The sequence below is a fragment of the Desmodus rotundus genome, chromosome 1, assembly GCF_022682495.2.
Source record: "Desmodus rotundus isolate HL8 chromosome 1, HLdesRot8A.1, whole genome shotgun sequence".
Taxonomy (NCBI): Eukaryota; Metazoa; Chordata; class Mammalia; order Chiroptera; family Phyllostomidae; genus Desmodus; species Desmodus rotundus.
This window is the reverse complement of record NC_071387.1, coordinates 113,712,354-113,734,636: the sequence shown is the minus strand read 5'-3', so window position 1 is coordinate 113,734,636 and position 22,283 is coordinate 113,712,354. Positions and strand designations below refer to the sequence as shown.

The 22,283-nt window shown below is 48.7% G+C and overlaps 1 protein-coding gene and 1 long non-coding RNA gene across 2 annotated transcripts; one reads left to right on the top strand and one right to left on the bottom strand.

Annotated features, from left to right (window-relative positions):
- On the bottom strand, nt 1-3,473 carry LOC123480872 (uncharacterized). The gene is made up of 3 exons (XR_006657008.2): nt 3,113-3,473; nt 2,472-2,639; nt 1-163 (listed from the first exon to the last, which is right to left on the bottom strand). It is a non-coding gene; the product is annotated as an uncharacterized lncRNA (long non-coding RNA).
- Nucleotides 3,474-3,613: 140 nt separating this feature from the next.
- On the top strand, nt 3,614-17,978 carry GUSB (glucuronidase beta). Its single transcript, XM_024571647.3, has 12 exons — nt 3,614-3,970; nt 5,435-5,620; nt 5,952-6,133; nt 6,272-6,414; nt 6,855-7,042; nt 7,408-7,560; nt 7,781-7,959; nt 8,040-8,186; nt 10,317-10,401; nt 12,148-12,324; nt 14,639-14,774; nt 16,238-17,978. The coding sequence occupies exons 1-12, from the start codon at nt 3,629-3,631 to the stop codon at nt 16,423-16,425; spliced, it is 2,106 nt and encodes a 701-aa protein (XP_024427415.3). The 5' UTR covers nt 3,614-3,628; the 3' UTR covers nt 16,426-17,978.
- The last annotated feature ends 4,305 nt before the right edge of the window (nt 17,979-22,283 follow it).

Sequence of the window (22,283 nt, the reverse complement as noted above, 5' to 3'; positions counted from 1 at the left end):
GTCTCAGGGGAGGGATTCGTAGAATATTCATTCCCCTGGTGTGCCCTTTCAGGGTCAGGGTCTCCACTGATTGGTCAGTGACGGGGCAGGAAGTCTTCAGTCACTGCAATTAGTTCTGGCGTCACTCACCTGGTTTTGCTGCTTTTCTGAACCTGGCTGTTATCTGCAGGTAGGAAAGGCAAGTGGGGAAGAAGTTACCCTGGGGGAGAGGTCCTTGATTTCCCAGTTTTGTCCCTGCCAGGCCTTCCTCCCTGGTGACCATGTACACCTACCTGGCTATAAATTGCTCGGCCATTGTGTTCAGCTGTCTCAGTTTCCCTATGCCACTTGCCAAGGAATTTTCCTAGCTTCTTACTATCCTGTCTCAAATTCAGAGTGTGAATGTGTGTAAGGGAGGCGGGGTGGGGGAGTGACAGGGAGGCCAAGGAATGTGAAGCCCAAATGTCTGAACCTTATCCCTGGCTAGGGTGGCTTGGTGGTTGAGCACCGACCTGCGAACCAAAGGGTTGCTGGTCCGATTCCAAGTCAGGGCACACGCCTGGGTTGCTGGCCAGGTCCTCAGTAGGGGGGCGAGTGAAAGGCAACCACACTTGATGTTTCTCTCCCTCTCTTTCTCCCTTCCCCTTTCTAAAAAATAAATAATATCTTAAAATTTTTTTTTTAAATGTCTGAACTTTAAAAAACTAAACATGGAACTTTCTTTTGACTCAGTGATTCTGCTGCTGGCAATATACCCTAAGAATCCCAAATCACCAATTCAAAAGAACACATGCACCCCAATGTTCACAGTGGCACTATTTACAACGCAGGAAACAGCCTAAGTGCCCAACAGTAAATGAATGGATCAAAAAACTGTGGTACATTTACACAACGGAATTCTACGCAGCAGAGAGAAAGAAGGAACTCCTACCCTTCACAACAGCATGGATGGAACTGGAGAGCATTATGCTAAGTGAAATAAGCCAGTTGGTGAAAGACAGATACCGTATCATTCACCTATAGGAGGAATCTAATGAACAAAGTAAAGTAACAAAATAGAACCACAGGCATGGAAACATGGAACAGACTGAAAGTGACCAGAAGGGGTGGAGGAGGGGGATAATGGTGGAAAAAAGGGGAAGGGACTAGACAAAGAACATGTATGAATGGACATGGACATGGACAACGGTGTGGGGATTGACTGTGGGAGAAGGGCGTGGGATGAGTGGAGGAGGGCAAAGGGAGAAAATTGGGACAACTGTAACAGAGTAACAGTAAAAAAGAATTAATAAAAATAAATAATCTTAAATGTAAAAAACAAAAACAAAAAAGTCTGAACTGAGTATTGGAGACTGAGAATGATGAGGAAGAGTTAACTAGTCAAGGATGAAGGGCTTCCAGTCAGAGGAAAACGTACAGAGGCATGCAGGAACATAGGAGCCAGGGACAGGTCAGATCATGACGAAGCATGCTAAGGAGTTTGGATTTATCTCCAGGAGATGAGGACCAGCTCATTCCTCCTCTTACCTCCTTTACTCATAATGTTGGGGTGTCTCACAGATCACCCTTCTGAGACAGGCTGAGCCTGTCTTAAACAGATGGAAATGCTCTCCAGTTCTCTTCTAAGCCTCTCCTAGATAAGTTCAGTTTCTCTTCAGGCGCTCCCCAAAGAGCTGCGCTCTGCACCTGTGTAAAGAACCCAGCCCTCTACACTGCAGACCCTGGCAGCAGTTCAGGGAGCCATACTCTTCTTAGTGTGCGCCCCCTCGATGCATCAAGCTCCCTCCCTTTCTCCTTTCCCTCTACCTTGTTTTTAGTAAACATCTTCTTCTGAATCTGTTTCACCTTAAATTTTTTTTGATTGATTTTAAGAAAGAAAGAAACATTGATTTGCTGTTCTACTTATTTTTATGCACTCACTGGTTGCTTCTAGTCTGTGCCCTGACCAGAGCACGAACCCACAACCTCGGCAAACTGGGACACTGCTCTAAACAACTGAGCTACCTGGCCAGGGCTTACCTCTTCTCTTGATTTCTATCTGGAGGAGGAGTGAGAACCCCTACACCAATGGCATTTTCATTTGTTCTCTACAGCCTTCATTCTTTCATCCATTCTCAGTGCTGCCAACACACGTGGTTACATCTCCAGACTCATATTTATACAAAGCTGCAAACAGGTGGGGAAGGACACTGGTGTCGGCTTTACCCGCTAGGGTCTAATTTTCAGGTTCACAAGGCTGGGAAACTATTTTAGCAGTTCTCTATTCTCCTCATCCCCATTAGACAATAGTGTTGCATGAACTCAAAAAGACTCTGGAAGCTTTGGCTTGAAATAAATGATAAAGATTTATCAAGGGTTTAGTGTTTGTAAACTAGGGACACAACTAGGCAGTACCTAGATTGTTTCGGACGAAAAAAGAAAAGCTAAGAGTTCTTATAATAATATAAAGTGTATTCTTAAGAAGAATCAGTCCTGCATTCTTAGCCTCTCACCTGGTCTGAGATGGAAATCTCTAGATGACTGGTGGTCTGGATCCTGGGTATCAGGTGGTCTGGATACATGAACACTCTTTCCTTAGTCCTTCAGGGGGTCATCAGAGGGTTATCTGGAGGTTTGATGTGCAGCCAGAAACTGATAGTTCAGAAGTTTAAGTTCCCAGGCTAGTTAAAACAAGAATAGTCATTTCCTCATGCCTCAACCTACTTTAGTCATCTTTAGCAGCTTGAACAGAGAATGACTCCACTTCTTCACTCTTTCCTCAGTAGAAAGTCAGCTTGTACTAACTAATATATAAAGGCTTGTGGGTAAATGAAAAGCCAATTTATTAATTTCTAGGAGCTTTATTGATTTATTTATTTTGCCTGTTTGCTGTTTTTAAAAACTTATTGGTTTGATTCTGATTATAAAAATAATGCATGTTACCATAGATTTTTAAAAATCAGGAAAGTATGGACAAAATAAAAATCATCTACATCACTTCTATCTATAGTAACCAGTAACACTTCATATCTACTACCTTCCTCTATTTGTGTGGGCATAATTCTAACAACATTGGGGTCATACTGTATATACTTTTGTATCCCATTTTCTCTTACTTTTATATGGTAAGCATTTGGGGAAAAGCCTTTATTACCTTGACAGTTCCTAGAACATATCTCATTTTTACTATCTGGGGACTCCGTTTCCAGGATCAAGGTCCACTATCAGAAATTTGCTTAGATGAGCTTGAAATCAGAGCAAAATTGAAAAATAATAGTAATGTAAAAAAAATCAGGTAATTGCATCAAAAAGAGCGGTAGATTCCTAGGTTACTGAGGCCGTAAGTCCCCTAACCTTGCAGACTCGGCCCCCAGGGTAGGGAGGGGCTCAGGGCCCGGGGGACCGCAGGCGGAGGCCCAGGCGCAGGGCCACGGCCTAGCCCCTGGGACGGGCGTTCCCGAGGGAGGGAGCAGTCCCGGAAGGGAGGGCGGGGAGCAGGCAGTGACCCCGCAGCCCTGGGGGCCAGCGCAGAGCCCGTGCCTCCGCTTTTCCGGGATGGAGGCTCGGGGGGTCCCTCTTCTCTAAAGGCCTAGCCTCGGGCTCCCCGCCAGCCCGGCAGGGCGACTCGTCCCCGCCGACCCCCTGAGTCCCGCCACCGCTCTAAGTCAAAATGGCGCGGGAGGCCACCCGCGGGACTGGTCCCCGCAAGCCCCGCCCAGGGCCCCGCCCCCGACCCCCGGACTCCCCGCCTCCCTCCCGACTCCCGGCGGGCGGAGCAGCTGCAGGCGGGCGCGCGGAAGCCATGGTCGCGGGGCCGGCGGGGATCTGGGCTCTGCTCGGCTCGCTTCTCTGGGGCTGCGGGCTGGCGCTGCAGGGCGGGATGCTGTACCCCCGGGAGAGCGCGTCGCGGGAGCGCAAGGAGCTCAACGGCCTCTGGAGCTTCCGCGCCGACTTCTCCGACCATCGGCGCCAGGGCTTCGAGCAGCAGTGGTACCGCACGCCGCTGCGGGAGGTGCGGGCTCCAGGAGCAGGGGTGACGAGGCCTGGGCTGGGGAGCCCCTAGAAGCCCGGTGGGGAGGGTGGGAGCCCTGCCCTCGGAGCCGCAGGCCTGGAGGTGGTAAAAGATAACGGGCTTGGCGGCGCTCGGCGGGGGCGGAGGGCGTCTCGGAGCCCGAACCCCTGCGGGGCAGGCGCCCACCCCACCTGGGCCTGGGGAAGGGCCCTGCTCAGCCCGGTCCGGTGGGGCAGGCCGAGCCAGAGCGGGGTCCGCGGCACCGAGCTGGGCAGGCGGCGGGGGGAGGGTGGGCTTTACACATCTGGGGACCTGCTCTGCCCTGGCAGCATGACCTTGGGTTCCAGGTTCAGGCGGAGGAGATCGGGGCTTGGCACCCAGGCAGCCAAGGACGTCACTTCAGGTCTCACCTCTGACTTGGGTCAAGGCTGCGGAGAAGTGGGGCCGCCAGCCTCTCCCAGATCCTCTTTTTTGGTCTTTGCTGCCCAGGATTCAGCAGGGGAAGGAAGAAAGGACAGGGTGGGGGCTGGGTGCTAGGCATGTGCTCCACTCAACAGTTTCTCAGTAAAGCAGCCTGTGCATGGCCAGCCTTCCTCCTTGGGGCGTCAGTTGATCATCTTCCTCTTAGTCAGGTCTCTGCCCATCCTCCTTTCACTCAGGCTGCGTGTAACCCTACGCTCACCTCTTTTCCTGGAGACCCTTGTGCTGGTTGCCTTGAGAAAGAACCTCTGGCCCCACCAGTCCTCGGACATAAACCGTCCTAGCAGTCCATCCCTCAGCAGCAAGTTATCCATTCATTCAGCCAATATGTATCATATTCCTACTATGTGCCAGGGCTTGTGTCAGTCGCTGGGGATACAGCTCTGAAGAACAGAGGAAATCCCCTCCTAGAGGTCCATGCCCCACATACAAGATGTCTTTAGGAAAGCCAGGCTGTTTCCAGGCCCACTGAACTATCTGCCTCACTCCTGCTTGCCTTCTGCCTGAGGTGTTCGAGGGATTCCCTGCGGGGCTCAGGTTCACTCAGTTCTGCCAGGCTGTCCTGAGGTAGTATCCCATGGGCCTGGCCCCGAAAGGCCTTCCCTGACTCCTAAGATAGACCCCTTTCACTCTCCACGCTTTAGTAATAGAGCTGATCACCTGATAGCAGAGGCGTGTTCACCATTTTATTCCTAGCATCTGGAACAGCATTCATTGTAGGTGTTCACTGTACACTGTCCGTTGAATGAGTGACTGATGTCTACTTCATGGAGATGTGAGAATTAAATGAGCTCCATAAAAGGCGTTGGTCAGTTGCTGGGAAAGATTAACAACAGTGGAGTGGCCCAGAATTCCAGGGTCTGGAGAAGCCTTCCCGCAGGCAGGGTTGCTGGGGGACCTGGCCTCTTAGGAAAGGGGGCCGCCTGGGCCCTGGTCTTAGATTTCTAGGTGGTCTGGTCCTGATCCTGGCCCTTCTTTCCCCAGTCGGGTCCTACCCTGGACATGCCTGTTCCCTCCAGCTTCAACGATGTGGGCCAGGATGAGCGGCTGCGCAGATTTGTCGGCTGGGTGTGGTATGAACGGGAGGCGACCCTGCCCCAGCGATGGACCCAGGACCTGGGCACACGAGTGGTGCTGAGAGTTGGCAGTGCTCACTACTATGCCATTGTGGTCAGTGCAGTGAGCAGCAAGCAGGGCGAGTGGGCAGTGCAGCCGCTGAGCACGCGTAGGGCTGCCTTGGGGTGCCTGGCTCCCAGCTGTCATCTGACAGCCTGCCTCCTGGGGTTGGGGTGGATGGGGGGGAATGCTCTTGCCTCACACTGGGGTTTGTGCCCTGGGTTGGGGAGGGTTGCCTAATCTCCTCTGGAGTTCCATTCCTCCCATCAGGCCAATGAGGCAGGTAGCAGCTGGCAGGGCATCTGTGTGAAGGAATGCATGAGATGGCAGTGCCCCTTACACCCTGGCCTGCTGCCCCCACCCCATAAACCCTATGTGTCTGCAGTGGGTGAATGGGGTCCATGTGGCAGAGCACGAGGGGGGCCATCTTCCATTCGAGGCTGACATCAGCAAGCTGGTCCAGAGTGGGCCTCTGTCCTCCTGCCGCATTACCATCGCCATCAACAACACACTCACCCCCCACACCCTGCCACCAGGGAACATCATCTACAAGACGGATACTTCCAAGTGAGCAGCACCCTGCTCCCCCATCCCAGTCCCCACCCTGCCCAGTGGTCTTCCCACTAGGGGCAGGGTAGCCTTAGCAGAGGTGAGGTTGAAGGCCTCAGGGCAAGGCCCCAGCTGGCCATTGTCCTCCCACTTTAGGTACCCCAAGGGTTACTTTGTCCAGAACACAAACTTTGACTTCTTCAACTATGCGGGACTGCACCGGCCCGTGCTCCTCTACACGACGCCCACCACCTACATTGATGACATCACTGTCACCACCAACGTGGACGAAGACACTGGTGAGGGCTCCCGGCAGGATCTGCCCTCAGCCAAGCCCAAGGCGGCTCTGTTCCCTGTTTAGAAAGATGCCCTGAGAGAAAGGTTCTTCTAGCATCTCTTAACCCTCACAGGTCCCCATCTACCTAAGCTAAAATCCAGCCCGTGTAAGCTGGCAAGGGCTTTCGAAATACCCATCTGGTCAGACCTCATTTTATGGGGAAATAAGGCCCAATGAGAAGTGGGGCTTGCCTAAAATCTCATCACTCAGGATAGGTGGCAACTCCATGTTCCTTCTGCACTGTGCGCCCTCACTCAGGCTCTCCTCGCTGCAGATCAAGCTCAAGAAATAATTGTTGGAGGGGTCTCAGGGCCTGAGAGGACTCGAGTGGTGGCTTCAGGGCCTCCTCATCTGTACGACCCAGGTCACATCCTTCTCTCTGATCTCTCTGGTCTCCCACAGGGCTGGTGTATTACCAGATTTTCGTCCAGGGCAGTGACCACTTCCAGCTAGAAGTGTATCTTCTGGATAAGGAAGGCAAAGTTGTAGCCCAGGGGACTGGGGACCAGGGCCAGCTGCGGGTGCCCAGTGCCCACCTCTGGTGGCCGTACCTGATGCATGAACACCCTGCCTACCTGTACTCGTTGGAGGTAATGGTGGTTAAGACTGGGGCTATGGGAGGCCTTTTGTCCCATCCAGCAGCCCTACCTGGCTTTAGCATGGGTGCAGGACAGGTGGGCAACAGGCATGGACCTCTGAGCCTAGTCAGTTGGACTGAAGTGTTCCCAGCCCGATTTTTTTCAGCCCTTGGTGGGGCAGCCCAGATTTGAAGAGCAGACCCCATGGGCAGGCTGGGTTTCTCCTTGCTAATGGCAGAAACCTATAACTACCCAGTCTCTCTGTTTGCGTCCCTGAGGTGGGCCGCTGTGGCTTACAAGGGGCCTTCCTGCCGATAGGCGGGCTGTGGGGGGCTCAGGCCATGAACGGTGCCTCACGCCAGTGCTTGGCTCTCCAGGTGAAGCTGACTGCACAGACGGTGGCTGGGCCTGTGTCTGACTTCTACACTCTCCCCATGGGGATTCGCACTGTGGCTGTCACAACAAACCAGTTCCTCATTAACGGGAAACCTTTCTATTTCCATGGGGTCAACAAACATGAGGATGCAGACGTGAGTTGGGGCTCCTGCATAGCTGTGGGGGCTGGTTCTCATCGTTACCTTCCCCGTGCCCCAGAGCAGTTGAGGGCAGCTCAGAGCAGTTAAGCCACCTGCTCAGAACTGCTGCCTGATGGGCCCTGTGCTTGTCTGGATAGAGGGTGATGGGCCCAGCTCTAGGAGGAAACGCATCTGGGACACAGGGCGGGGGTTATGTTACTCTGCTGTCTCCTAGATCCGAGGGAAGGGCTTTGACTGGCCACTGCTGGTGAAGGACTTCAACCTGCTTCTGTGGCTTGGTGCCAATGCCTTCCGTACCAGCCACTACCCCTATGCGGAGGAGGTGATGCAGCTCTGTGACCAGTATGGGATTGTGGTCATCGATGAGAGCCCTGGCGTGGGCATCGCGCTGATGTGAGTGCCCGCTGCCCATGCTGCTCAGACCGCCACCTTGACAGGCCATAACATGCTTCCTTTTCTCCCCCGCCCCATAGTCAGAGCTACAGCAACGTGTCTCTGCAGCACCACCTGGAGGTGATGGAGGAGCTGGTACGCAGGGACAAGAATCACCCAGCTGTTGTCATGTGGTCTGTGGCCAATGAGCCCACTTCCTTCCTGCAACCTGCAGGTTACTACTTCAAGTGAGTGCCCCCGCCTGCCCTGGCCTGGGTCAGGGGAGAGACCTCACCTTCGGCCCTGCTCAGCCTTGGCTGGCGGCCTTTGGAGAGCTGAGGTCTCCCTGAGGGGTGTGTGCTGCGCTAGAGTCAGCATCCAGCTCCCAGCCCAGACCCAAGAGTGCGACCAGATCTGGTCAGTTCAGGGGACAAGGTTCCTATCCAGCTAAGCTGTGATTTCAGCCCAGTGAGACTCAGTGCCCGCTTTTCACACCTGAAATGAAATCTAGAGGTAACCTAACCTACTAACATATAACTTCAAATTAAGAAGAAAAATAGTGGCGTGGCCTGACTGTGATATAAAGGAGAGTCATTGATAAAATGCTCCATGAATGCATGGGCCTGACTCCCCAGAAGACCGAGCAGAGGGGTCAGAGGCTTACGCCTAGTTCTGGAGTCCTGTGAGAGCATAGCTCCAAAAGCTGACAGGAGTGATACCACGAACAGCGTTCCCTTCAGTGCCGCGCATTTCCAAAATGGTGAACCACTCTAGGTGAAGTTCCGAATAAAACTAGGTATACTCTTCCCTCACTTTTAATAGTATCTCCATTCCTGGGAAATTTAGTGTGTGTTAAAACTTCAAAAAAACTCAGTGTGTGATGCCTTGGTTTCATCTGTAAAGTGGAGTCGGGCTTCATAATACCAGCTTATCTGCCCACATACTTACAAACAGGTTTTCAATGGCATGCATATCCTAACTATTCTAAAGTTACAATATTGGGCAGGACTAGACCATCTACAGTTCCTGATTCCAGTAGCTCCTTCCTCCCCGCTCTCCCCCACTCCCCTGCCCCTGTGTTGCAATGGAAATAAACACACTTGGGGACAGTGTTTCTGCACTGGGAGGGTGGAACTCTTCCCCCACCCTAACTCTCCTCCACCCCCAGCCCGGTGTTTTCCTAGGTTCCTTCTCTTCCAGTCCTACAGAGGAGAGTTAATTCACTTGCTGCATGAGGCCATCAAAACACTCCCTGAGGCCCACTGCTTGCAAGTTTCTGCAGCCCCAGAGTGCAGGGGGCACTGGGGTGTGTCGAGCCAGGGCTGGTGAACAGAGCTTTGTTGCGAGTGTGAAAGGGGTATATGTAGGCTCCCAGGAATGGGTGCCTGAGGTTCCAGGTGTGCTCCTTAGGGAGGTGGAAAGAGGGAGATCCATGATTTTTGGAGCCGCAGGGATGGGGGCAGGACCTGGACAGAGCTACCTGGGCTGGAGGAGCTCAGCTAGGCTCCGAAGCTCCCAGGTGACAACCTGGCTGTTTCAGAGTGTGGGTTGCAGAACTAAGCATATGGGGTACCTGTTCTGGCCTATGAAAACATCTGCCTTAGAACGAGGAGAGCAGCTACGGGGAGAGGGGGTCACTAGCTGTGAGGAAGAGTAGAGGAAAATAGGCTTACACAGTGATTGAGGGTGACCTGGTCTGACAGGTTCCTCCGTTGGGAAGCCTCTTCTTGCCATCCCTCCTTGGTTAATGTGATTCGGCATTAATGCCGCTCCTTCTGATCGGCTGTCACAGACTTTCCACTGTCAGTTGCGTGTCCTGTTATTGTCTCCTGGAGCTCGCTTTCCTGCCATCACTTGTAGTTGCAATTTCTGACATCTGCAAGTGTCCCTGCTCACCCCACTCCCCCCCCCAACCCCGTGAAGCTGGGGGCATAGCTGTTGAAGGCCCAGGAGCCTGCTGCGCACACAGCACACACCCTGCCCCCTAACACTGCTTCCCTAATTGCTTGTTCAGTTAACATCCACCCTAATCCATGCCCCATCCACACCTGTTTTCGAGGGCTCTTTCAGAGATTGAGAACCAAGTTTTGGGCAGTGCCCAGCCCAAGGACCTCAGCTCTGCCTGCTTCTCCCTGTGAGGTGGTCTCTTTGGGGTGGGGGGGATGTAGGGTTTGGGGAGGGAGAAGGAGTGGTGTCAGGGAACGTGATCACAGACTAGAGGAACATGGTTGCTTACCTAAAATACTCTTAGAGGTAGGGAGGAGAGCAGTGGTGGTGTGTTTTTTGGGGGGGAAGGGTTGGGAGGGAGGGGCTGAAAGGTGGCTATGACAGCCCTCCCTGGCCTGACAGAAGCCCTGCTTTCTGCCCTCTGTGGACAGGACACTGATTGCCCACACGAAAGCCTTGGACCCCACCCGGCCCGTGACCTTTGTGACAAACTCTAACTATGAAGCAGACCTGGGGGTAAGCCTGGGGGTCCCACCGCTCTCATCCCCTCCACCCTGTGTTTGAGTTCTGCCTTGAGCTCCGATGAACACTGTTGGGTCCGAGCCTCCTGATGTAGCAACCCCCTGACCCCTGCCACCGTCATCAGGAACACCCTGCATGGTGTGAGCCTTATGATGCCGGGCCTCGGGGCATTACGGAAAGGAGCCTCTGCTGCGGGAGGGGAGCTCCTGGGCCAGTGTGGGGGGAAGAACCAGGAGCTGCCAGTGCAGCATTTTCATAGATGGTCTGTACCAGGAAGAGTGGCTTCCTAAGTCTGAGGGGTCTGGGCCCCGGGATATTCAGTTTGGTCTTGGTCCAGGTTCTACATGCGTCAGTTTAATTTTATGCGCCTCAGTGTACTGTGCTAATTAAAGAGCAAAGGTTTAAGGGAGCTAAAGCTGCCGTTGTGCGGTGTTTCTCAAACCTGGCTAATCATCAGAACCACTAAGAAAAGCTTTTTGCAAGTACAGATGTCTGGATATTGAGATTCTGATTTAGTCAGTCCAGGGTGGGAATCTTGAGTTTTTTTAAAGCTCTTCAGTGATTCCAGGCATCCACCAGCTTTGGGAGCCACTGACCTGGTCCCAGTTGAGAATCGATGGGGCAGGCTCCCACAGCTGGCTGGATCAGTTGGCCTCCCTCGCTGCCCCTGGCACAGCAGCCCCTCAGGGACGATGTCTTCAGTTGCCCTGAAGCTAAAAAACTGGAGCAAAGAAAATGTTCCTTCTCTGGAGAGCAAGACCAGTACCTAGGAGAAAAGTCCTGTAGAAAGAGAAATCATCTAAAGAGAGAACAGAAAAAAATACTATATACAAATGTGAATTGGGAACACTCATTTTAGCATGGATGGAGAGAAGCATGGAGCCTTGGTGCTCCCTTCCCGAGAAGACCCCCTCAAAGAAACGTAAAGACTGGTGAAACACCAGCATGGCTCAAGGAAACCCTGCGTGCTCTCAAGGCCAAATGGCATCTCCTTCTGGTCTAGTCTTCCGCGTGCACAGGGAAACCTGTGCTTGACCTTGGAAGGTTGCAAGGCTCATCTGGTGGGAGGTGTGACCCATGTACATGTGTCCACCCAGAGGTCCCTCCCCCAGCTCCTTCCTCCTGTCTGCATTTTTCCACCACCACAGTTTGGAGAGGCTACAGTCACTTGGGAAAAACAGGCCACGTCAGTCCCAGTGCAGGGTCTGGAGGCGAACCATGTTCAGTTGATGTTAGAGACTAGACACTGGGCTGTCTGGTCTTTGCCACAGAGTCCTGAGCACTGCGTTGTTTGGCCTCAAGCAGTCCTGCCCCATTGTCTTGGCCACCCTGCTAGGGGGGATTTTACAGCCTCTCTACTGCCCACAGCACTAGCTCCAGAATGGTGAATCAGGATTCTTTGTGAGGAGAAAAACTGCATCTATCCCTCAGTTGGGAACATTCTTCCAGGGCCAGGAGAGGGAGGACCAATAACAGGAGCACTCCCTAGGGAGGAAGAGGCCAGCTCATTGGGCGCCTGCCCTGCCTCAGCCCTCCACAGAGCTGTGGCCAGGTCAGGCACATCAGTCCAGGGTTGTAGACTTGCTCCTTTCAGGTCACTTCTTGACTATGTAAGCATCGAAATCATTTTCTATATCCCCTTTTTACCTGCTCCGCCAGAAGAGCCCCCTGAGTATGAGAGTTGTAACACTATTACGCAGTGTTCTGGTTCGTGAACAAGCTTTAACACTCTTGTCCTAGGCGCCATACGTGGATGTCATCTGTGTGAATAGTTACTACTCCTGGTATCATGACTACGGGCACCTGGAGGTGATTCCGCTGCAGCTGGCCACCCAGTTTGAGGAGTGGTATAGGACCTATCAGAAGCCCATTATTCAGAGCGAGTATGGAGCAGACTCCATTGCAGCCTTTCACCACGTAAGTCGTGTAGCACATTGTTTGCTTCAGTCTCTTGGGCAGTGGTGTCACTCACTGCCCCAGGTTAGAAACATACCTTCTTCTCTGTCCCTCACACCTCCCTGCCGTTCTCCACTCACTCAGCCTGTCCTTCTGCACACACGGCTGCCCATGACTCAGGCCTCTCCCACCTTGCTTTGTCCTCAGAGGCAGCCTCTTTTCTTTTGGAATTTTTTAACCCTCACTGGAGGACATGTCCATTGGTCCTAGGGAGGATAAGGGAAGGGAGAGAGAGAGAAACATGATCTGTTGCCTCTTGTATGTGCCCTGATCAGGGATCGAACCCACAAACGTAGGTATATGCCCTGACTGGGGATTGAACCCTGACCTGAAGGTATAGGGGACAACATTCAACCAACTGAGCCACCTGGCCAGGGCCCTTAGGGGCAGCCTCCTCATTAGCTTTTGGCCTCCTTCTGCCTAGAATGTTAGCACCGCAATTGCCAGTGAATGGATTCTTATTCCATGCTCAAGTCTCAGCTGAGATGTTCCCTCTTTGGTGAGGTTTACCCCATCTGCCCAGCCAGAGGAATCTGTTCCCTCTGTCTGGGTACTTCTCACTGCACACTATCATTATGTCCTCAGCTCTCTCCTTGACCAGCCTGTGGGCTCTAGGAGGGAGACTGAACCCGATGATGGATGCTTCCCAAGCACGAAGCAGTGGCCAGCACACAGCGGGTGCCGAACAATATTCGTTAAGGGAGTGAGTGAAATCTTGGAGCAAGTTTTAGTCACTAGGTTTTTTCTCATTGCTTTGTCCATTTCCTCACCAAAGATATGCTGCTTTGTCTTGTGGGAATTTTTTTCATGTAGATTCTTGAACCACAGCCAAATCTTCACCTGCAGCCCAGCCACCTTACACTTGTCTGTCGCAGCTCCTGGGATTCTTTGTTGACATAATGTTTCTTACTATGCTGATTCTTGGTATGGTGAACAGACATGGACTCTATTCTGTTCACGCCCTCAAATTCATCTTGCTTACACTGAGTGCCACCTCCACAAACTGGTGAAGGGGGGAGATAGCTTATGAAGACAATGTATGTGCACATTTGTTCTCCCTCTTTGAAAAGGTAGCGAACTCAGAATTTTTAAGAAACTCTTGAGAGTCTCGGTTAGCGCTGTCTGCTAAAACCTCGCACTCTCCAAGAGGGTACCGTTAGCCACACATGGTGAGTGGGGACTTGGAATGTGATTAGTTTGAGTTGACTTGGTTAATTTAGTTTTAAATTTAAATAGCCACATATGACTAGTATTAGATAATGCAGAGTCATTTCCACTAAAACAAAATCTACATCACGCCTTCAGATTCAGTTTTGGAACTGGAACAAAGCTTGGCTTAATTGGATGGTTATATCTTCAGTGCATCCGATAAAGCATTTTGATCCTTCTCATTGGAAAAGAAAGGCAAAGCCAGTAGGGTTTTGTTCTCTCACAAATGGCTGGACCCCAGCATCCTTCAGCATCTGAGTTGAGCTCCCCCAAATTCCCATGAGATGAAAACTCAGACCCAGGTCCATCTAAAAGATCTTATGTCTTCGTACAGAATGCATAGGAGCTCTTCACCAAACACGGGATGAGTCTGTAGGTGTTGCCTCCTGCTGCCGCTGTGGATGGCCTGCCCCTCACCCGGGAGGCCTCAGCTCGGAGGTTGCCTCGGGGACCTTTCTGTGGCCCCTTGTCAGTGAGCTCCTTCTGCTAAGCTTCCCCCGGTTCCTGCTTTGCACTCCCCCTACTCACCCTCATGACACTTCAGCTTGTGTCTTTCTTGCTGGACTGTGAAGCCTGTGCCGACAGGGACACTTTTCTTTCTTGTTCCCCACTTTCTCTCTAATGCCTGCTCTATTTGGGGCTGAGCAGCAGCTACCTACCCAGACCAGATACAGATGAATCTGAGGTGACTTAAATCTGAGTCACACTAGTTCTCAGATTGTACAGTGGCAGCTACTTAAGACTTGAGTTTTAAATTTATTATCCAGAGACATTTTTACTTTCAGTATAGTTCAGCTGGTGAACAGAGATGGAAAACAGATAGAGCAGGTATCAGATTATATTTATAAAGTAGTTACTAATGAAGGTTTAAAAAAAGCTCCTTTTACGACTTTGGGCTCCATCATACCCTGCCTGTGTCTCTGCAGCAGCACCAGCGAGTCCCGCGGGCACTGCAGCCCACCGAGGACAGATATTTTGGTCCTCATCACATGGATCTTATTTTTATTTGACATTTACAATTCTGTCAGTTCTGGCTCTTCCATTCTCCCTTTGCCTTGAATTCCAGGACCCACCACTGATGTTCAGTGAAGAGTACCAGAAAAGTCTGCTGGAGCAGTATCATTTGGTTCTGGACCAAAAACGCAAAGAATATGTGGTTGGAGAGCTCATCTGGAACTTCGCTGATTTTATGACTGACCAGTGTAAGTGGCATTTTGGTTTATGGAATGTACCATTGCTCATTTGTTCAGATTGGTCTTTCAGTTCAGGACATTTGGTTGTAAGAACACTGCAGACAAGAGGGGGGAAGCTTATCGGATCAATGTGGGCCTCCAAGAGGGTTACCTAGGAAAAGTAAGGTGCACTTGGCAAGCAGTAATCACTTGCCTGCTTCCCCATTTTATGGTAAAGAAGAAAATGGGGAAGCCTATTATCTTGGGGCAGAACGGCTAACTTGCCTTGTGTTTCCTAACAGTATGAGGGAGCAATGGACATGGTGGGGCACACTCGTTGTTCCAGAGTAGGGGACAAGCCTGAGAAATGTGCTCTCATTATTCGTGTGAACAGGGCCAGTCTGCCGAGTACAGGAGAATGTCAGAGCATTTTGAGTGTGGGCGTGTTTAAAAGTCTTGCTGGAGAATACCATCTGTACTCTTTCCCAAGCGGGGAGAGATGAGGGCGACCGCAGATGACTAGTTACTTGATATACCATAAACTTGGGGTGGCAGTTTGGGATGTGGGAAGGATTTGGTAGTAGTGGGAATTAGCATACAGGTCTTTGGAACGTTAAAGTTTATTTAAAAATTAGAGTGGAAAGGGGTAAACAGAAGAAAGAATGAGAACATGAGCCCCTACTCTGCTTGGCAAATGAGATTAGTGGCTTCTGGAAATGTCCTGGATGGCCATCTAGCTTCCCGAGTAGCTGCACCGGCTTCGTGTTGGGAGAAATTAGCTTTGTGACCATGGCCAAGTTTCCTGACCGTTCCGTTAGCCTGTAAGTGCAGATGACGCCTGCCACCTTGCAGACGACATAGGGATTCCATTTGATGAAGTGCGTGGAACAGTGGCTGGCATTTGCTTATCACGGAGGAAGTTAGTATTGTCTTGAACTTTTGGTGGGAAAGATCTACTTGTGGTTTTACGGATGCTGTGGTTTTCACGAGGGGGAGGAGAGAAGGTGTGCTGAGGGCATAGCCCTGACAGGCTGTTGCCAGCCTTGCTCCCTCCCTGCTTCAACTGAGACCAACCAGCAGAAGTTGGGACCCAGGTGGAAGCTCACCCAGGAGGACTTTGACCTCTACTGGCAGATCCTCCCTAGGCACCTTGGACTGGTCAGGACTCTTGCCGCCACTAGGAGGGTCATCTTTCCACGGGTAACTTTTTGTCTCAGCCCCCTCCAGTTACCAGGCAGCTGGTTACCCTACTATTTTAAACCTTAGTTTGCAAGTAAAAAGATAAACACAGATGAGAAATTGAAACACCAGAGAGCTGAGGTGTTTTGGGGGAGGAGGAGGAGTAAAATCTTCAACCCATTAAGTGGCCACATCAGACCAAACAACCTTAAATCATTAAGAGGATATTTCTGTTTAGTGCCCAGATTGGCTCCAGCTTGGTTCCAGTTTGGCTCATCAGAAGTCATCTGAAACATCTTTTGCCTTGTTTTTAGCACCGCAGAGAGTATTAGGGAATAAAAAGGGGATCTTCACTCGCCAGAGACAACCAAAAAGTACAGCATTCCTTTTGCGAGAGAGATACTGGAAACTCGCCAATGAAACCAGGTACCAGCCGTCCGCGAAGTCACTGTGTGGGAAGGAGCCTGTTTACTCTGTAAAGCAAGAACTACCTCTTCACTGACACCAGCCGCAGCCCACCCTTCCCAAGTGCCCGGCGACTTCTACAGCCAACAGAGTGCCTCCTGGACTGTGGGCGACAGACCAGAAAGTTTCTGGTCTGGATTTTGTAGTAATTTGCTAGAAGGGAACATTAGAGGTGGAAACAAAGGCTTTTGCAGTGTGGGAACTAAGAGCTGGCTCAAAAGGGACCACCCCAAAATTGAATGATCTGTACTGCTGAAAAGCATCTGAAATTATTTTTGTCAAGCTGTTTACATAGCCTTAACCGTGTATGGCTTTTGAGAAACCTTTGCCTCAACACTCACACCACGCTCAGAGTGGCTGAGTGCAGACGGTGTGTGTCCACAGGAACAGCCGTGCAGCCTCGGCCCGGCCACCCTGCTCACGTGCCAGACCAGGCCAGCCTTGACTGAGTGAGAGTCAAACTCCGCAGGTGAGGCCAAGGCCCAACAAATTCACAGGAAGTGACGCGCCGGGATAATGGCCCAGGGCAGTGCGCTGGTTTCCAGGCAACAGATGAGCAGTGTCTGAGCTGGGAAGGAACTCAGAGGGCACCAGTTCTTCCAGGGCGTTGTTCCATCCGCAGCTGTAGTCTTGTCTCCACAGAAGTGGAGATGGGCCTAAAAGCCCTTTGACCTCGTCATAACTGATTCCACTGAAGGTGAGGAGACCTCTAACTAGGCCAGGCCTGTGGACAAGTACAGTTGACCCTTGAGCACCACAGGTTTGCACTGCACGAGTCCACTTTATATTGACCCCGCAGTTCAAACCCGTGTTGCCCAAGGCTCGGCCCCGCACGCAGGATCGCACATGCAGGGAGGGGCTAACTGCAGTTAGAGGTGGTTTCCCACAGCGAGGGAGCTTGGCACCCCAAACCCTGCGTTGTTCACGGGTTAACTGTATTCCCAGCTCCCAGGGGATGGTCTTTCCTTACAGAATCATTTCTCCTCTTCACAGGCTCCATTACAGCAAGTAAGGGACATTATTCCTAAACTCAGTATTCGCCTATCCCGATTTAAAGCTAAATGCTTTGGAAAAATATTCCAAATTGGTTGAATCAAATGGATGACTGTGAACCAATACAGTTCCTAATGCAGAACTTGGTTCACTTCCCTGGTGGTTGACTATGCCTGTGGGAACACACGCCCCGTTAGCCTCCCGTTCCAAGCGCCACGGCAGAGACAGTAAAGGCAAGTGGACCTCTCTTTAGGGGCCATGTTGAGACCCCTTTTCAGAAATGAGATTAGTCAGTTCAAATAATTGGTTATTCTAGGGGTTACATATTTCTATTTGCCACTTACTTTCCTTAAAGAAATCATTTTGTGTTTTGGTTCAGTGTCAAATAATAATATGTAAAAAAAAACCTCCTTACTTGACAAACATTAAAAAGTATACATAACAGATACACTGTTTTACAAATTAGGCGTAAGGCCCATTTCTTGATTTTTATAAATATTGTAGAATGGAGTTTGTAGCTTTATTGGACATTGACTTTTTTTCCTGTCAGCCATACTACATATTTAAACTTCAATAAGTGTGAATCTATAAAGCACATTTCTTATCACTGTTACCACAATACCTCCAAACAAGCGCTGTTCTCGCTTCTCCCCCTGCGGGCCTTGCGTTTATAACTGTGCTGCTGGACAGGCTCATGCAGGCCTCACCCTCTGGGTTTTAAATTCGATCCAAGCAATCAATGTAACCAAGTATCTCTGGAATTAGGAATTTTTTTTTTTTTTTTTGCACATGGGTCGTTTTCCACACAGTAATACCCACTATAAAAAATCCTTTTCTCATATTATATGTTTTAACTTCCAGAGTTTTCCACTAAACAGTACTTGGGAATCACAGCTGAGGAGTATACAATTCTATTACTACAGTGTTTTACTTACATTTTAAAAAATGCGTTGACTTAAAAATTTTTTTAAGTTCAGTTAATTCTGATAGTTAATAAACTAGTTAATAACCAATTTGTTTATTTTTAAAAATGGAACAGTCTATTCAATTTAACATGTTAATACAACCTCAGTGCTACTAGAGATTGATTAGTTTTTTTTAAAGACCCACAAACCTCCAAGGTGGGTCAGGGAGTGTCCTGGTCTCACCTCTGAAGCATGATGGAGAGATGGCCAGCTCTTTGATCTTCCTTTCCCTAAATATTGTACATACCCTGGTAAGAGAATTATAGCTCTGGGAATTTCAGGGGTGACTCCCCCAGGACTGCTCAGATGAGGACAAGAGGCTAGCTCACACGAACAAAGCTGTATTCCCCAATAATGCACGGTGGAAGAAATACCTACCCACTTACGGTAGGGGTAGGATCCCCACACAGTGCCTGGCTGGTAGAAAATGGTTACCAAAAGTGAATGCGTGGCTGCTTTGTGAGCCTGGTGTTCGTTCCACCCTTTTGTGCCAAAGGAATAAAAATGAGCAAACCTGGTATTTGTTGCCCATCATTTTTCTGCCCTCAAGAAAAAAGAAGACAAAACAGTAATGAATTAGATCTTTTAAGACTTTTTTGTTTTCGAAACACCAGAACAGACCCTCGCCCTTTTACGTTTGCCCCCCAGCCCTGCCTTCACTGCCAGTTCTCCCCTAGAGCTATCTCTGCTTTCGTAGTTTAAGGCTGTTCACTGCTTAGATGTCCACTTTCTAAAGGGACATGGGGACATTATGTTCATTAGTGGGACGCCTCCATATCACAGGCAGATGTGCTGTTTTCGAGTTTTCCTGCAGGCAGGTAATTACATTTAGATAAATTCTTGATATACTTCAATTCTTGGATCCAAGTGTTTTTATCTTGCCCAGTCTCGGTGTCCCATTCACTTTTGCTGCCTCATCACCATGGCTTCTAATTAGAGCTCTAAGGCTCATTTTCCTTTGAGGCTTTTAGTCATCCTTCATCTTCCATTTTCTGAAGTGAATATCCAAATTGGATGAAATGGGTAAATTTTGAATTTGATTTTCAGACTTTGTAATTTCTAGGTTGCCTGTTAATGTAGAAAGGAATGTATCCTTGCAAAGAGCATTTCAATGATCAACACAAATAATATTTCTGTAAGACCCATTTCTTAAATCCTAAGGTTCTAGCACCGGACACATTTGTTCTATTCAATAACACACGGTTAAACTATTTTAAATGGATTCATCTTTCTTGCAGATGTTACTTTTTAAGAAAACTAAAAATGGAGTACTCAAGGTGAGCTCAAGTAAAGCAGCAGAACAGCTGATTAACAAATACATTCTGTGTGCCTACAGAACCTAAAGCAGTAACATCTTTTTCATTCATTCTTGACAACCACATACGGTGTAAGCCCACAGGAATTCCAAGAACTGTAATCTCTAAGAATTCTGCTTGTGTCTTCTGTAAGTTACATATAATTTAAGAGAGAATCAACTCCCTACACCTGTAGAAATGGGTTACAATATGAGGTTACTTTCAGAATAGTTTATAAGAGTGAATTCACTTTAGCGTCTCCTTTAAAACATAATACTGCAGTGTAAGAATGATGGCAGCAACTTCCACAGGTAACTTCTACATTTATTTTATACCAAAAAAGTTATGTGCAACAAATAAACATTCTTACATATTTACATTTTTTTTTTTACCAGTTAGCAAAACTGTCCTAAATCTCTGATAAAGAATATTCCTATCTATGTTAAAGGGGAATTCTGCCCAGTTAACTCCATTTTAAATGAATGTTTACTCTGGAGTTTAAAGCACTAGTAATAAATATTTTTGATGGAACATACTATACAGATCATATACCTCATACCTAGGCCATGCTTAATACAGTTTTATAATAAAACATTTCACCTCTGGGCTAATCTGTCAAAGACGTGTTTAACCAAGTGGCCCGGACTCCCATCCACGCCCCTTTTGGTTTATTGACGGGTAGCTCACAAATGCGGAATCGTAAGTGCGGCCTCGCCTACCTAAATAGGGATGTTCCACCAGTGTTTGCGTGTTGGGGGAAAATACACGAGGACAAAGGTTGCCTATTAGGTGCTCCTCAAATGGGTCACCAAAAAACGTAGTGGGTTTCTTGTTGGCATCTGTTAATACTGATTTTTGACATACATCAGCATTCCCTGGTATCAGGCAGTGGTACCAATTTAAGTTATGAAATAATTGTTGAAGGTAACTGCACTTTTGCTGATAATCTTAAAAGTAAATATAAATGGAATATAAGCAAACTAAAGCCAACAAATCATTTTAATTTTACTGTCGTCTTGGTCCTCTAGCCTACCTAGTAGGTCCAAAGATCTCTCATACCAAAAGATCTTCATCTCTTTGAAGGACAGTGGTCACTGATTTACCATCTTTAAGGTAATGGATTTAAGGAGAGGCTACATACATCAAAAGTAAGAGTAGTTCCTGGCACCCAGCTAGTTAAACCCGAGTCATTTCACCATAAGTTAACCCTCACTGACAGCAACTAGCTGCGAAGAACAACCAAATGAAATTCTCCAAACCACCTAGATTCCCTAGAATTTATCATCTAACCACAACTTCTCTTATTTCTTCAAATGATGCAACTATCAAGTTAATAAGAGGCTTCATTTGTTACAAATCATATCAAAAAGTCCGAAGCATGGAATTAACACCAAAAAGAGAAATTCTATTTCCCCCCCAATCTTCAATGTTGGTGGCTAGTAATTTTACAATGTTTAAGTATTGTCTAAAGTAGTCATAACAATCCTCAGATTTTATAACATGGTGTTTCCCCCTTTCTTCTGGGGTGACGTAGAAGATGTAGAGAGGAGCCTAAATTCGTCCAGGGCACAAATACAACTAACGCCCACCAGGGTTCTGTTGCTTACGGAGGTGCTGGCATTTCAATGCTCTTAGTTCAGGCAGCACATGTTCATCGCTCAGTGAGAAAGAGGTTATTGGTTCTGGGTCATAGGAATGTGGCAATACTTTTTTATACAACTCAAACAGTGGTGTTTCCCCCCAGGCTTAGGAAAGCAAAGGAAAAACGTGAAGGGTCTAGATGAACATTTTTACATTTTCTCATTGAGTTGAAGACATTTGCAAGAGTGCAACATCAAGACAAGCTTTAACTATACTCTGCTGATTGATACAAAATATGATGAAAAACCATTTTAAATTGGGACATGAGGAACTTGATTAGCAGAACCAGTGTTACATATACCACAGAAGTCTTAACCGTTGAGCCATTTCCACTGCAGCTTAGAAAAGAGAACCAGTAAACGGCTTGGCAGAACTGGCAGCACTACTACACGACCTCATTGTACACTTCACTTCAGCATTAGGGCTCATTTCTCCACAAACACGAGACATCCCGTCAATGCTTTCTAGAGTTCTTTAACTACAGAAATAAGGACAATACACACATAATAAAACAGTCATCGAAATATTCACATTCATGGGAAAACACCAGCCTGGACAATATCTGAATTAAACCCTCGTTTACAAAACTGGTTTAAACTCACTAAAGTTCATCACAATTCAGATTTTATACCTGCCTTGGGCTAAAGAATACATCGCACCAATTAATGAGTTAGCTGGAAACAGCTGCTGACTCTACACATACGGTTTACAGAGCAGAGCCTGCCCCCCTCCCTTCAAAAAGGCAAATAAAGCACTTAAATTACCGGCCTATTTTTAACAAAATGATTGATTGCATTGGAAGCAAAGTTTCTGCTACTGCTTCTCAATCTAAGGAATCAAAGGATCGTACAGAACCTTTCTACAGAATGCAGTTGTCTACTTTATGCTAAGAAAGGAAGGAAGGACACTTCTGCCCAGTTCAACACACAAATTATTTGGTTTAAGATTTAAAAGAGAAGGCACTTTGAACATTCTAATATAAGATGTTCACCATAGAAACA

Excerpts from the sequence above, each read along its gene's own strand:
- GUSB (XM_024571647.3), top strand. The coding sequence starts at position 3,629 with ATGGCGCGGGAGGCCACCCGCGGGACTGGTCCCCGCAAGCCCCGCCCA. Across the intron at positions 3,971-5,434 it reads ACCGCACGCCGCTGCGGGAG|TCGGGTCCTACCCTGGACAT; the intron begins GTGCGGGCTCCA and ends TTCTTTCCCCAG. Across the intron at positions 6,415-6,854 it reads CAACGTGGACGAAGACACTG|GGCTGGTGTATTACCAGATT; the intron begins GTGAGGGCTCCC and ends GGTCTCCCACAG.